The sequence below is a fragment of the Callithrix jacchus genome, chromosome 7 (genome assembly GCF_049354715.1).
Source record: "Callithrix jacchus isolate 240 chromosome 7, calJac240_pri, whole genome shotgun sequence".
Lineage (NCBI taxonomy): Eukaryota > Metazoa > Chordata > Mammalia > Primates > Cebidae > Callithrix > Callithrix jacchus.
This window is the reverse complement of record NC_133508.1, coordinates 5,916,746-5,932,391: the sequence shown is the minus strand read 5'-3', so window position 1 is coordinate 5,932,391 and position 15,646 is coordinate 5,916,746. Positions and strand designations below refer to the sequence as shown.

The following is a 15,646-nucleotide window of genomic DNA, read 5'->3' as shown; positions in this document are numbered from 1 at the left end:
ATAACTCAGGGAACCAGTGTTTTCCAAATGACCAGTGACATTATAAAATTATGCATGGGTAAATCTTGTATTCCAAGTGCTAAACAGAGCAATCAGTTTTAATGTAACAGAATGTAAATGCCTATTGATATGGTTTCAGATTACACAGTGCAACTATAACTTATAAGAAACTATCACTTGTTGCATTTAATGCAGCATTAAAGATGAACTTACACTATTATCTGAAAAGTCTTTTAAAATAGTCCTCCCGACTGGGCGCGGTGGCTCGTGCCTATAATCCCAGCACTTTGGGAGGCCGAGGTGGGTGGATCACTAGGTCAAGAGATCGAGACCATCCTGGTCAATATGGTGAAATCCCATCTCTACTAAAAAAAATACAAAAATTAGCTGGGCACGGTGGTGCGTGCCTGTAGTCCCAGCTACTCGGGAGGCTGAGGCAGGAGAATTGCTTGAACCCAGGAGGCAGAGGTTGTGGTGAGCCAAGATCACACCATTGCACTCCAGCCTGGGTAACAAGAGCGAAACTGTGTCTCAAAAAAAAAATTAAAAAATAAAAATAAATAAAAAATAGATTTGAAAAAATGTAAAACATTGCCAGTCTTGGCCAGGCACAGTGGCATACCCCTATAATCCCAGCTACTCGGTAGGCTGATACAGGAGGATTGCTTGAGCCCAGGAGTTCAAGATCAGCCTGGGCAACAGAGCAAGACACCATTCTCAAAGAAAAAAGAACCAAAACGTTGGCAGTCATTACCAAATTTTTGTCTTGTAAAATCTGTTAACATATAATGGGTTTATTGTTGTCACTTTTAAATGAATTAGTAAATATTTTTTAACTTTACAGTTTTGTTTTATTTATTTATTTATTGAGACAGATTCTTGCTCTGTTGCCCAGCCTGGAGTGCAGTGGTGTGATCTCGGCCCACTGCAACCTCTACCTCCCAGGTTCTAGTGATTCTCCTGCCTCCGCCTCTGGAGTAGCTGGGGCTACAGGCCTGTGCCACCACAAGTGGCTAATTGTTGTATTTTTAATAGAGTTGGGGTTTCACCATGTTGGCCAGGCTAGTCGTGAACTCCTGGCCTCAAGCAATCCACCCACCTCAGCTTCCCAAAATACTGGGATTACAGGCATGAGCCACTGTGCCTGGTCCAGTTTCATTTTTAATATGGTAAATATTAACAGATATAGTGCATATTTTTTAAGTTCTTAATAAAGTTTAAGAATTTAAAGGGGTCCTAGCACCAAAAATTTGAGAATTGTTGCTTTAGAATTTTTTTTTAATTAAATGTTTGCTGGTGACAAAGTCTTACATTTTGCCTGCCTGTAAATGTCTTTGTTTCATCTTTATTCTTGAAAGATCTTTTCAAAGACACAATTTATTTTTCTTTAGCACGTTGAAGATGTTATTCCACTGTCTTCTAGATTTCATTGCTAATTAAGAAATCAGCTGTCATCTGTTTCTTCTTTGAAAAGAATAGTCCTTTTTTCCTCCTGGCTGCTTTTCAGATTTTTCCTCTGTGCTTATGATGTTTCATAGCTTCACTTTGATGTGTCTAGATACAGCTTTACTTTTCTTTATCTTGCCTGGGGTCTGTTGGGCTTCATAAATCTGTAGATTGGTATCTTTCATCAGTTCTGTGAAAGTCTCAGGCATTCTTTATTAACATTTGTCTCTGCCCCATTCTTCCTCTAGAATTATGATCAAACATGTACTAATTAGACCTTTTTATTGTATTCTCTTTGCTTCTCAGGCTATGCTCTGGAAATTTATTTTGTCCTAATACTCAGTTTATAGTTCTGTTTTGTTTTTGTTTTTGTTTTTGTTTTTGAGGCGGAGTTTCGCTCTTGTTACCCAGGCTGGAGTGCAATGGCGCGATCTCGGCTCACCGCAACCTCCGCCTCCTGGGTTCAGGCAATTCTCCTGCCTCAGCCTCCTGAGTAGCTGGGATTACAGGCACGCACCACCGCGCCCAGCTAATTTTTTGTATTTTTAGTAGAGACGGGGTTTCACCATGTTGAGTAGGATGGTCTCGATCTCTTGACCTCGTGATCCACCCGCCTCGGCCTCCCAAAGTGCTGGGATTACAGGCTTGAGCCACCGTGCCTGGCCTAGTTCTGTCTTAAGTTGTTTCCAATCTGCTGTTAAACCCCTCCATTGAATTTTAAATCCGTTACTGTATTTTTAATTTATAGAAGGTCTGTTTGGTTCTTTTCACATTCACTAGATCAAGTCACTGTAACTTCCTACCACCTGTATTTCCAACTGCTATTTTTTTAGCATTGTAAGCAGAGTTGTTTTATAGTTGGTAATTCTTGTATCTGTGGTCTTCGTGAGTCTCTTCATAGTAGCTGTTCTTTCTTCTAGCTTTCCCTGATCCCACCTCACCTACTCTTAGGTTTGATTATCTTTGATTATGTGCTGCTAATTTTTTTTAAAAAGACAATTATCTGTATTAATAATATGAGACTTAGATTTTAAGATACTTCCCCTCAGGATTGTTGTGTGTGAGCACATTGCAAGTTGAAATTACTTTCAATGTAAAGTATCCTAGAACACCAGACGTGAAAATTCATGAGATTCTGATTAATCTTTACCTTCTGGGTATAGCCCTTTAGGGATCCTTAGTGGCAGGAGGGAGTTCTGTTAGACCTTCCACTTTGGGCAGGTCCTGTGCTGGGACATTTCTCCTCTTCGTCATGACCAAAGATCAGACTTCCCTAATGCGTAAATGCCCTCAGGGTAAAACGTCCGTGTTCTGCTTACCTCTCAGGGTCTCTGCTTTTTCCCTTAGCTTTGGTTCTGAAACTTGAATGTTAAACCATATGGGAAACTGCCTCTAGAAACAGCATTAAAAAATTTTAAGTCTAACAATAAAAACAGAGAATGCTTACCCTCTGGATGTAAATGCCATAGCAGTAAACTTTGAACTCCTACATTACATGCCTTATATATAAGGCAAACCTGATTTAGTATACATTGAGAGAGTGTCATATACTTACTAAGATCACAGGCTCTAAAATCAGACTGCCTTGTTTAAAGCCTGGCACTGCCCTGTAGTAGTAGCCTGTGTTAATTTATGCAAGTAACTATGCCTTGGTTTCTTCATTTACAAAACTCTATGCCTTGGTTTCTTCATTTACAAAACTCTATGCCTTGGTTTCTTCATTTACAAAAGTAGAATAATAGCTTGCCTTATGTGGTCATTATGGAAAACAAATGAGCTGAAGCAAGTAAACATTTAGTACAGGGCCTGGCTCACAATTGGCTTTGAAATGCTTAGGCCAGTCAGACATACAGTAAGTGCTCAATAAATACAATAAATAGTCACTAGTTACTAGGTTAAGCACAACGTCGTCAGGTGTCTGCTGCACCAACAGGCCTGTGTTCAGTTCTCTTGATCTTTGTCTGTCTTCAACTTAGGAAGGTGATTGCCCTTGCAGGAAACAAATAGAGAACAATTAGCCATAATGAAATTATTTGCTGAAATCATGGTGAAGTTTTTGGTGTAACTTAATATGTGATAAATTTATGATCGGAATAGCAAAGAGTCAGTACCTCTTGGTGACAGTGGTTTCTACACTAGAATTGTAAGGAACTGTGGAACTGTGCAGGCTGGCAGCAGTGAGGCCAGAGGCTGTCATGAGCAACAGCCGCGAACGAGACACACCCGGCCGGCACTTCCCACCTGGATGCAGTTTTCAAAGTGTTTCTCCATGTTGAGGTTCTCACTACAGCCCTCTGAGGCAGCCGTTGATGAGAAAAGCACGGCCTAAACAATTGTGTGGAATAGTAGAAAGAGACAGGCTGGGACAGTCCCCCGGCTGGCGATTCCTGGTGAGATGGGGATGGGCGCATTCCATGGACCAGAAACTTTATTTCTAGGAATGGGGCTTAGAGAAATCCTCGAACAGTTCTATTTATGAGTCAGTGTGTAAATTTACAAGTGAACGTGTCCTACTTTCAGTAGGATGATGGACAAAAACCTTCGGCTTACTAATACATGGAACACAATATAGCAATTAGAATAAATATGTAGATCTATATGTGTCAAGGTGGATAAATAAAACTAAGTGGAGAAAGCTCGTTGCAGACAGTTACTGGGGTGTGACATTGTGTGTGTAAAAGTTGAAAGACAGGAAATGGTAATGCAGTATGCATTGTTTATGGACACCCCGAAAGACAGGAAACAGTAATACAGTATGCATTGTTTATGGACACCCCGAAAGACAGGAAACAGTAATACAGTATGCATTGTTTATGGACACCCCGAAAGACAGGAAACAGTAATACAGTATGCATTGTTTATGGACACCCCGAAAGACAGGAAACAGTAATACAGTATGCATTGTTTATGGACACCCCGAAAGACAGGAAACAGTAATGCAGTATGCATTGTTTATGGACACCCCGAAAGACAGGAAACAGTAATACAGTATGCATTGTTTATGGACACCCCGAAAGACAGGAAACAGTAATGCAGTATGCATTGTTTATGGACACCCCGAAAGACAGGAAACAGTAATACAGTATGCATTGTTTATGGACACCCCGAAAGACAGGAAACAGTAATACAGTATGCATTGTTTATGGACACCCCGAAAGACAGGAAACAGTAATACAGTATGCATTGTTTATGGACACCCCGAAAGACAGGAAACAGTAATGCAGTATGCATTGTTTATGGACACCCCGAAAGACAGGAAACAGTAATACAGTATGCATTGTTTATGGACACCCCGAAAGACAGGAAACAGTAATGCAGTATGCATTGTTTATGGACACCCCGAAAGACAGGAAACAGTAATGCAGTATGCATTGTTTATGGACACCCCGAAAGACAGGAAACAGTAATACAGTATGCATTGTTTATGGACACCCCGAAAGACAGGAAACAGTAATGCAGTATGCATTGTTTATGGACACCCCGAAAGACAGGAAACAGTAATGCAGTATGCATTGTTTATGGACACCCCGAAAGACAGGAAACAGTAATACAGTATGCATTGTTTATGGACACCCCGAAAGACAGGAAACAGTAATACAGTATGCATTGTTTATGGACACCCCGAAAGACAGGAAACAGTAATGCAGTATGCATTGTTTATGGACACCCCGAAAGACAGGAAACAGTAATGCAGTATGCATTGTTTATGGACACCCCGAAAGACAGGAAACAGTAATGCAGTATGCATTGTTTATGGACACCCCGAAAGACAGGAAACAGTAATGCAGTATGCATTGTTTATGGACACCCCGAAAGACAGGAAACAGTAATACAGTATGCATTGTTTATGGACACCCCGAAAGACAGGAAACGGTAATGCAGTATGCATTGTTTATGGACACCCCGAAAGACAGGAAACGGTAATGCAGTATGCATTGTTTATGGACACCCCGAAAGACAGGAAACGGTAATACAGTATGCATTGTTTATGGACACCCCGAAAGACAGGAAACGGTAATACAGTATGCATTGTTTATGGACACCCCGAAAGACAGGAAACAGTAATACAGTATGCATTGTTTATGGACACCCCGAAAGACAGGAAACGGTAATACAGTATGCATTGTTTATGGACACCCCGAAAGACAGGAAACGGTAATGCAGTATGCATTGTTTATGGACACCCCGAAAGACAGGAAACAGTAATACAGTATGCATTGTTTATGGACACCCCGAAAGACAGGAAACAGTAATGCAGTATGCATTGTTTATGGACACCCCGAAAGACAGGAAACAGTAATGCAGTATGCATTGTTTATGGACACCCCGAAAGACAGGAAACAGTAATGCAGTATGCATTGTTTATGGACACCCCGAAAGACAGGAAACAGTAATACAGTATGCATTGTTTATGGACACCCCGAAAGACAGGAAACAGTAATGCAGTATGCATTGTTTATGGACACCCCGAAAGACAGGAAACAGTAATACAGTATGCATTGTTTATGGACACCCCGAAAGACAGGAAACAGTAATGCAGTATGCATTGTTTATGGACACCCCGAAAGACAGGAAACAGTAATGCAGTATGCATTGTTTATGGACACCCCGAAAGACAGGAAACAGTAATGCAGTATGCATTGTTTATGGACACCCCGAAAGACAGGAAACAGTAATACAGTATGCATTGTTTATGGACACCCCGAAAGACAGGAAACGGTAATGCAGTATGCATTGTTTATGGACACCCCGAAAGACAGGAAACGGTAATGCAGTATGCATTGTTTATGGACACCCCGAAAGACAGGAAACGGTAATACAGTATGCATTGTTTATGGACACCCCGAAAGACAGGAAACGGTAATACAGTATGCATTGTTTATGGACACCCCGAAAGACAGGAAACAGTAATACAGTATGCATTGTTTATGGACACCCCGAAAGACAGGAAACAGTAATACAGTATGCATTGTTTATGGACACCCCGAAAGACAGGAAACAGTAATGCAGTATGCATTGTTTATGGACACCCCGAAAGACAGGAAACAGTAATACAGTATGCATTGTTTATGGACACCCCGAAAGACAGGAAACAGTAATGCAGTATGCATTGTTTATGGACACCCCGAAAGACAGGAAACATTAATGCAGGCAGTATGCATTGTTTATGGACACCCCAAAAGACAGGAAACAGTAATGCAGTATGCATTGTTTATGGACACCCCGAAAGACAGGAAACAGTAATGCAGTATGCATTGTTTATGGACACCCCGAAAGACAGGAAACAGTAATACAGTATGCATTGTTTATGGACACCCCGAAAGACAGGAAACAGTAATACAGTATGCATTGTTTATGGACACCCCGAAAGACAGGAAACAGTAATGCAGTATGCATTGTTTATGGACACCCCGAAAGACAGGAAACAGTAATGCAGTATGCATTGTTTATGGACACCCCGAAAGACAGGAAACAGTAATACAGTATGCATTGTTTATGGACACCCCGAAAGACAGGAAACAGTAATGCAGTATGCATTGTTTATGGACACCCCGAAAGACAGGAAACAGTAATGCAGTATGCATTGTTTATGGACACCCCGAAAGACAGGAAACAGTAATACAGTATGCATTGTTTATGGACACCCCGAAAGACAGGAAACAGTAATGCAGTATGCATTGTTTATGGACACCCCGAAAGACAGGAAACAGTAATACAGTATGCATTGTTTATGGACACCCCGAAAGACAGGAAACAGTAATACAGTATGCATTGTTTATGGACACCCCGAAAGACAGGAAACAGTAATACAGTATGCATTGTTTATGGACACCCTGAAAGGCAGGAAACAGTAATGCAGTATGCATTGTTTATGGACACCCCGAAAGACAGGAAACAGTAATGCAGTATGCATTGTTTATGGACACCCCGAAAGACAGGAAACAGTAATACAGTATGCATTGTTTATGGACACCCCGAAAGACAGGAAACAGTAATGCAGTATGCATTGTTTATGGACACCCCGAAAGACAGGAAACAGTAATACAGTATGCATTGTTTATGGACACCCCGAAAGACAGGAAACAGTAATACAGTATGCATTGTTTATGGACACCCCGAAAGACAGGAAACAGTAATACAGTATGCATTGTTTATGGACACCCCGAAAGACAGGAAACAGTAATACAGTATGCATTGTTTATGGACACCCCGAAAGACAGGAAACAGTAATACAGTATGCATTGTTTATGGACACCCCGAAAGACAGGAAACAGTAATGCAGTATGCATTGTTTATGGACACCCCGAAAGACAGGAAACAGTAATACAGTATGCATTGTTTATGGACACCCCGAAAGACAGGAAACAGTAATGCAGTATGCATTGTTTATGGACACCCCGAAAGACAGGAAACAGTAATGCAGTATGCATTGTTTATGGACACCCCGAAAGACAGGAAACAGTAATACAGTATGCATTGTTTATGGACACCCCGAAAGACAGGAAACAGTAATACAGTATGCATTGTTTATGGACACCCTGAAAGGCAGGAAACAGTAATGCAGTATGCATTGTTTATGGACACCCTGAAAGGCAGGAAACAGTAATGCAGTATGCATTGTTTATGGACACCCCGAAAGACAGGAAACAGTAATGCAGTATGCATTGTTTATGGACACCCTGAAAGGCAGGAGAGGTGCAGGGAACCAAACCAAAGTACCAAGAGCAGTGAATAAAAACATACCCGCGTCAGGGCAGCGGTTGTCCTGAGACAGGGAAGGAGGTTCATCTGAAGCAAGTACGGCAAAGGCTAACGTATTTTATCTCTGATTATTACCTAGGTGTCTGTTATATTGTTTTCTCTGTGTGTGAAATGATATATGTACTTTTGTTTTTTGTTATTTAAAAAGCTTAAAAAGCAAGCTCTGGAATCAAGTAGACCTTGTTTCAAAAGTTGCTACCTGTTTACTCAAATTCCTTTCTCTCGCTGATCTTCAGTTTCCTCGTCTACAAAATAGGGTAGTCATTACTTCTTTGATGGTCTCATGAGGACTGGATGAGATATTTGTAAGGTGCCTAGTGTAGCCTCTTCCTGTGGCCCTCAATAAATAGTGCTTTTTATAATAAATGAGTAATCGAAGGCCACACGGCTAGTTTCTGCGGCTACAGAATTTGAGCTCAGGTGTCCTGACCCCAAGTCCAGAGCTTCTTCCACTGGCGAGAGTTATGTGAAGAGTATGCCGTTAGTAGAGGAGAGTGGTCACAGTCCCACGCTCTGACGACCCGCAGCAGCATCACCAGGACAGGAGCTGCCAATGCTGTACCTCTTCCATACCTCTGCAGCCCTTCTGAGAATGGTCCATTTTTTTTTTCTTTTTTTTTTTTTTGATGGGGGGAGAAGGAGACGAAGTCTCACTCTGTAGCCCAGGCTGGAGTGCAGTGGCATTATCTCAGCTCACTGCAACCTCCGCCTCCTGGGTTCAAGTGATTCTCCTGCCTCAGCCTCTGGAGTAGCTGGGATTACAGGCATGTGCCACTGCACCCAGCCAATTTTTTGTAATATTTAGTAGAGACGGGGTTTCACCATGTTGGTCAGGCTGGTCTTGCTCCCGACCTCCAAAAGTGCTAGGATTATAAATGTGAGGCTACCATGCCTGGCCTTTAAAACCTAGCAGTCAAGCCAAATACAGAAGTGAGAAAGTCTTCACAGTTGTATTGACAATGGCATTGAAAGCATTAAGAAGAAACATTGGAATTGAGAAGAGATAAATAGAAACTTTTTTTTAAAGCTGCTCTGTCCAGCAGCTTAGGCCAGGTTAAGTTTATGGTAATTAACAACCCAGAGATCTCAAGGGCCTCCCACAGCAAATGGGTCTTTCTTGTCCATCTCAGGTATGGGTTACAGGCTGCTCCATGTCTTCTCTGGGGCCAGGAGGACTCCGCAGAGGCCGTGGGGCTGGAGCACGACCCCTGAAGCTGTCGGAGCTTCTGTCTCAGCACAGGAACTGGTAGCTGAAGTCATAGTTTCTGTCAGCAGTGCATGCGTATTGGTTACTAGAAATTTCTAAATGTCTGGCCATTGAGGGGATGTTTGGGAAAATGAAAAATCAGTCTGGGTAAGTGGAGAGGTCACTTGATAGAGGGCCTCGAACTCAGGTCTTCAGCCGCCTCTGGACGTTGAAGTATTTCACTACTGGAGGAAAAGTTATTTTGAGGTTCTGTTTTTAAGCACGGGTTTGGCTGGATGATCCTGTTCTGACTTTTTTACCTTTCTCTCTTCTGTTGACAGTGTCATCAGCAAGGTGGTCCCCGCCCCCGAGGCCAAGCCCGCGCCCTCGCAGAACAGGCCGAAGACCCCGCCACCGGCCCCCACGCCAGTCCCCGGCCCAGTGCTCGTGAGCCCCGCACCTGTGCCGCTGCCGCTGCTCGGCCAGGCGGCCGCGGGCCCTGCCCTGCTGCCCTCCCAGGGTCCCGCCGCCTCCGGGGCCAGCGCCAAAGCCCCAGTGCGCAGCGTGGTGACTGAGACGGTCAGCACCTACGTGGTACGTACCTGCCACCCACGCCCACGCCGTTAGTAAGGAGACGTTTTCAGTTCAAGACAAGGGTGTGCTCTGAGTCGCTATCGAATTTCAGAGACATTTCTCTTTAAAATTGTGTTATTTACTTAATTATTTTTGAGACAGGGTCTCCCTGTGTTGCTCAGGCCGGAGTACAGTGGCTCAATCATATAGCTCACTGCAACCTCAAACTCCTGGGCTCAAGCAATCCTCCTGCCTTAGCCTCTCAAAGTGGTGGGATTACAGGCCTGAGCCCCTCCCCTCCCCTCCCCTCCCCTCCCCTCCCCTCCCCTCCCCTCCCCTCCCCTCCCCTCCCCTCCCCTCCCCTCTCTCTCCCCTCCCCTCCCCTCCTCCCTTCTCTTCCCCTCCCCTCCTCTCTCCTTTCCTCTCCTCTCCCCTCCCCTCCCCTCCCCTCCCCTCTCTCTCCCCTCCCATCTCTCTCCCCTCCCCTCTTCTCCTCTCTCTCCTCTTCTTTCTTGACAGAGCCTTGTTCTGTCACCCAGGCTGGAGTACAATGGCACAGTCTTGGCCTCCTGCATCCTCTGCCTCCCTGGTCACAGAGATTCTCTGTCTCAGCCTCCCAAGTAGCTGGGATTACAGATGCCACCACTAAGACTTTTAGAAGAAACAGGAGCCAAGCTGGTCTCAAACTCCTGACCTCGGGTGATTTGCCTGCCTCAGCCTCGCAAAGTGCTGGGATTACAGGCGTGAGCCACTGGTGGCACCCAGCCTTTTTTTTTTTTTGAGAGGGGATTTCACTCTGTCACCCAGGCTGGAGTGCAGTGGTATGATCTCCGCTCACTGCAGCCTCTGCCTCCCAGGTTCAAGCGATCCTGCCACCTTTTGAGTAGCTGGGGTCACAGGCATCTGCCACCACACCTGGCTGTTTTCTGGCTGTGAGTGTGAGTGTGTGTGTGTGTGTGTGTGTGTGTGTGTGTATGTGTGTGTGGAGATGATGTCTCCCTGTGTTGCCCAGGCTGGTCTCAAACTCCTGAGCTCAAGCAGTCCTCCCACCTTGGCCTCCCAAAGTGCCAGGATTACAGGCGTGAGGCACCGTGCCTGGCCTATTAGTACATTTCTTTAAAGGAGTTTTGGAAGGAACTTCTAAAACTGTGATCATCAAATTGGTCCATTCGGGGAGCAATCGTTGTAGGTGTTTAATTGAGGCATCATCACCCCCAAGTGGGTCAATCAGGAAAGATTTTGTACCTAACCTCCTTGACCTTCATGTCTTCATTTGTAATTAAGGAGTTTGTGTTAAACTTTCTAATTTAACAAGGAGAAAGTGTAACAAGGGGTAATCTCTGTGGTACGTTGTAGCTTTGAAAGTTCTGGTTTTCCAGTAGATCTTTGAGCTAACTCACTCCCTGGGATGACCCCAGTTGGAATAGACAAGTGGATGGAAGGCTTTCCGGACATGCACGGTGTCTCACGCCTGTAATCCCAGCACTTTGCGAGGCGGAGGCAGGCGGATCGCATGAGCCCAGGAGTTGAGACCAGTCTGGATGGCATAGTGAGACACGGTCTCTGCAGAAAATACAAAACTGAGCCGGGCATGGTAGCCTGTGCCTGTAGTCTCCACCGCTCGGGAGGCTGAGCTGGGAGGATCACCCAAGCCCAGCAAGGTCAAGGCTGCAGTGAGTTGTGATCACACCACTGCACTCCAGCCTGGGTGACAGAGTGGAACCCTGTCTTTAAAATAAAAATGAAAATTTTAAAAAAGCTTTCTACCTCATGAAGAGACACTTGATGGACAGAGGACAAAATATGTGATTTAGAAAACATACAAAGGCTAGAGAGCAAAAAGGCAGGTTTTGTCACTACCTAATAGTGTGATGTTGGAAATGCCACTTAAATTCCCTTAGCTCCGGTGTCCCCATTCATAAGCTACCCAGAGGTTGTTTTACAATGATCAAATGAAATAAGGTGTTTAGAACTCAGTGAGCTATGAGGTGTTTGTTGTGAGTTACTGGGGATGCTGCGGGAAAGTTCTCGTGGAGCACAGAGTCTCGGCCTTCTCACTTTAAGCAGGGGCAGCCAGCAGCAGGACTGGCCATAGGCGGGAGTTTCGGGGCATAGGATGTTGCACCAGCCTTGGCCACTGGACAGCGGGTACAGGTGACTGCTGGTTCTCACACCTTCGTACATTTTCTCCTGAAATTACAGAGGGCCAGAGATGTAGTTTCCCACAGATTTCTCTGGGAAGTTTTCCTGTCAATGTGGTTTGCCTTTGTAGAGTTGCCTTGAAGAAGCCCGTCAGTAGAGTGAAAGCTACATGCAGCACCAGTGCACCTGTCACACACAAAGAAGGCCTTTTTACAAAACATATCTAGTCAGCATGGTATTTGAAAGTCTAGGAAGAACTTACCAAATAAGCCGGATGATGTCATGTGCTCCTTTACTGTAAATACGTTTGCAGGTATCTTTTTCTTACTGCCGGTATTGAATGCCCATCGGTGAATCACTTCTTCCAGGCTGGCTCTGTTCATGTGAAGTTTGAGGAAGTGGGTAATAGGATGTGCCCTCTTTAGAACTGGAAGTTAAATAAAGTCAACTCCACAGTACACAAAATTTGTAGCAAAATAATGTTGAACCTTGTAGCTCTTTGGCCTCTCAATTCCCCTTATTTCATTTGCCCTTTAGTTGATTGTACTTTACTAAAAATGTCATAAAGGGAATGGAAAGTTACTTAGTAACGACTCTTGTATATCCTTGATCTTATCAGCTCGTTCAGGAGAAGGGCTTGGCTAATAAGTAATCAGGTGGTGCGTGCACATGTGGCTGTACTATTAATTCCATGCCTATGAATGCGATTGAGAAAACCACTTATAAAGTGGAGCTCTGTAGCTTTCAAAAAATCAGTTGTTACCACCATAAAGACCCAAATCAGTAAGAATTTATGTTTTTTGTTGTTGTTGTTTGTCTGTTTGTTTTTATGAAAGGGGCTACAGGTCATATTGTTCACAGAGATGATTCTAAAATGTTTGTTTTTTATGACCTACAACAGAAAGCTTAGAATATTCGTTAGAAATGTCTTATCATTGAACACTTGTTAGCGTTTTTCTGTTTCGTGATTCTAAACCAGTGATGACACTGATCATGGTGCCAATGAAGTGCTAATCTGTATTTTTTAGTTTAATGTACCTGTTTATTCAGTTAACAGTATAAAGTAATTATTCTGATCTGGTCTCTCCCTGTTTTTTTTCACATCGCCTCCGTTCTTCCCGCTCCCACTTCGCAAACATCAGATCCGAGATGAGTGGGGCAATCAGATCTGGATCTGCCCTGGGTGTAACAAGCCTGATGATGGGAGTCCAATGATTGGTTGTGACGACTGTGATGACTGGTACCACTGGTAAGTGCCCAGGCGCCCTGCCGGCCACACTCTCAGGCAGCATCCTCTGCTCCTGAGATGAAGCATCCACAGAGTAGATTCCAGCCTTTGGACTGATGCAGGGCTGCCCTGGAGTCAAATCACAGAGCCTGTGAAGTGCAGTTCATTGCAAAACCCAAGAGTCTTCGGACTATTGTTATTCACCCCAAATCTGAATACTCTGCTTAGCTTATCGATCCTTCTTATTAAAACAGTAATAAAAGGAGATGCATGGGTGTCCCTGGCCTTGCTTTCAGGTAGTGTTCCGTAGGAACTGTAGCACTGGCCAGAACCACAAAGAGGCAGCCCCTTTGTAAGGACGGTACAAACTGCAGGACTAAAGACTGCTTATCTGTGTCGTAAACCTCTTCAGCAGTTCCTAAAAACTGAAACACTCAACCAAAATTTATGCAGATAATCTCGTGTTAGCTTTAAAATGTCAGATACAAAAAGAATAGTGATCTATTAAGTTACGATATATGATATCTCTAAGATAAAGACAAGCCTTGGCTCAGAAGACTCCGATTCCTGGCTGGCAGGATGAATGAGCTGATGAATCTCAGCAGGGCTGGGAAGGAAGCTTCTGTAATATCACAGTCTGCCTGCCCAACAATAGTGCTGCGAGTTAGTGCTGCTTGACTTTGATTTTGGGAAACATGTCATAGACTTTTAAAAATTACTGTGAAACATTGAAGGAGAAGAATAGACGTATATATAGAAGTTGCTGATCTGAGCTTGTTTTCATGTGTAGGCCCTGTGTTGGAATCATGGCTGCACCCCCAGAAGAGATGCAGTGGTTCTGCCCCAAGTGTGCAAACAAGAAGAAGGACAAAAAGCACAAGAAGAGGAAGCATCGAGCGCACTGACGGCTCGCCAGGGTCAGGGTCAAGTGGGGTCAGCTCAGGAAGGGAGCTGGTGCAATTCTGCCTCCACATCCACCCCCAGATGCCCGTGGATGAAGAACCCGGGAGGACTGAGGCAGGAACACACCTCGAACCTGGATTGTTCACTCCCGAACCGTGTTGGCCTATGGCTCCGTGGCCGGGCCCCGGAAGGAAACTCAAGCAGAGGCGTGGCCTGGGGGCTGCCCCTCCTCCTCTTCTCTAATGCCAGTGACAAGTATTATTAATAAAAAGAGCGTACATCTTCCCTTTGACTTCCTTCCTTCTCTCCAGGGCCTTTTCATGGAGGTATTAGATGAGAAGATGATGTAAACTGCTTTGACTGTAACTTAAGGATGGTAGAGTCTGTATACAGTCTTCAGCCCCCTCCCTCTGTAGTAAGATAATCATAACAACATAAAGGAAAACTCCAGCTGGAGTACTGGTAAATATTTTTGTGATAAGAATATATGAAGCTTCCCTCCTTCCCCCGTTTTTAGTACTAACATGTAAAATGTTCAGGCTTTTGTGAAATACCTTATATTTTTTAAGAAAAAGGTTTCTATCATGTCCTGTTTGCTTTTGTGCAAATTATTTTTGTTTAATGTATTTTATATCTTCGTTGCATTCTAATTTTGCCCTTCTTTAAACTGCTGGAGTGTCTTCTCGCTGCTTGTACATTTCATCAACTTGTATAAAAACTCTTCAGACTAAAAGATTGCCCCTACTGTAAATAATAAATATTTATGAAGTAGTTATTTTTTAAATTTTTATCGTGTTTAATTCTGGCTTTCTCTGAAATCCACTATGATTTCAGCCGTGTCTGTATTGACGCTGGACAGAAATAAAGAAGGCTGGAGAAAAAGCCATCGTTCAAAGACATTTCCCTTGAGCTGAACCTGTGCAGTGGCCGAAAAGATCGTAGGGGAAAGGGCCCAAGCAGCTGGAAGGAAAACAAGGCAATTTGAATTTCTAGTTTATGATTTGAAGTTGTTTTGTTTGTTGTCTATTTTGTTTTTGTAAATTTCTTTGACAGACTTTTACTAAAAGGACATGTAGTTTCCATGAAAGTTAAAAAAAAAAAAACCCACTTATACTGTAGCATTTTCTTTATATTGTTTTTATTTCTACAAATCTGTTCATTAATATTGTGCTTTAAGGCTGAAATGAAGTATATTATGAATTTTTTTAAGAAAACATCAAATTTCAGGGTATCACAAAACTTTATTGTATTCTTATACTCCCACTATTTATTATATGTTATATAGATGTCTGAGAGGTAAACCAAATATTTTATTTTTAATGTTAAAAAAAAAAAACATCAAATTTAACTTTATTAGCATATTTTAGCAACTTTGGAATAAATATGGACTTCGACTTGTTTTTGAA

General features: G+C 43.3%; 1 protein-coding gene across 3 annotated transcripts in view; it reads left to right on the top strand.

Annotated features, from left to right (window-relative positions):
* TAF3 (TATA-box binding protein associated factor 3) overlaps positions 1–15,024 on the top strand; it is a 203,666-nt gene extending 188,642 nt beyond the window's left edge. For all 3 annotated transcript variants that reach the window (XM_035306692.3, XM_035306691.3, XM_078329326.1), the window contains exons 5-7: positions 9,736–9,988; positions 13,252–13,358; positions 14,128–15,024. In XM_035306692.3, coding sequence (XP_035162583.1) covers positions 9,736–9,988; positions 13,252–13,358; positions 14,128–14,242 — 475 coding nt within the window. In that variant the 3' untranslated portion in view covers positions 14,243–15,024. The remainder of the gene's footprint in view (positions 1–9,735; positions 9,989–13,251; positions 13,359–14,127) is intronic.
* Positions 15,025–15,646: the final 622 nt, after the last annotated feature.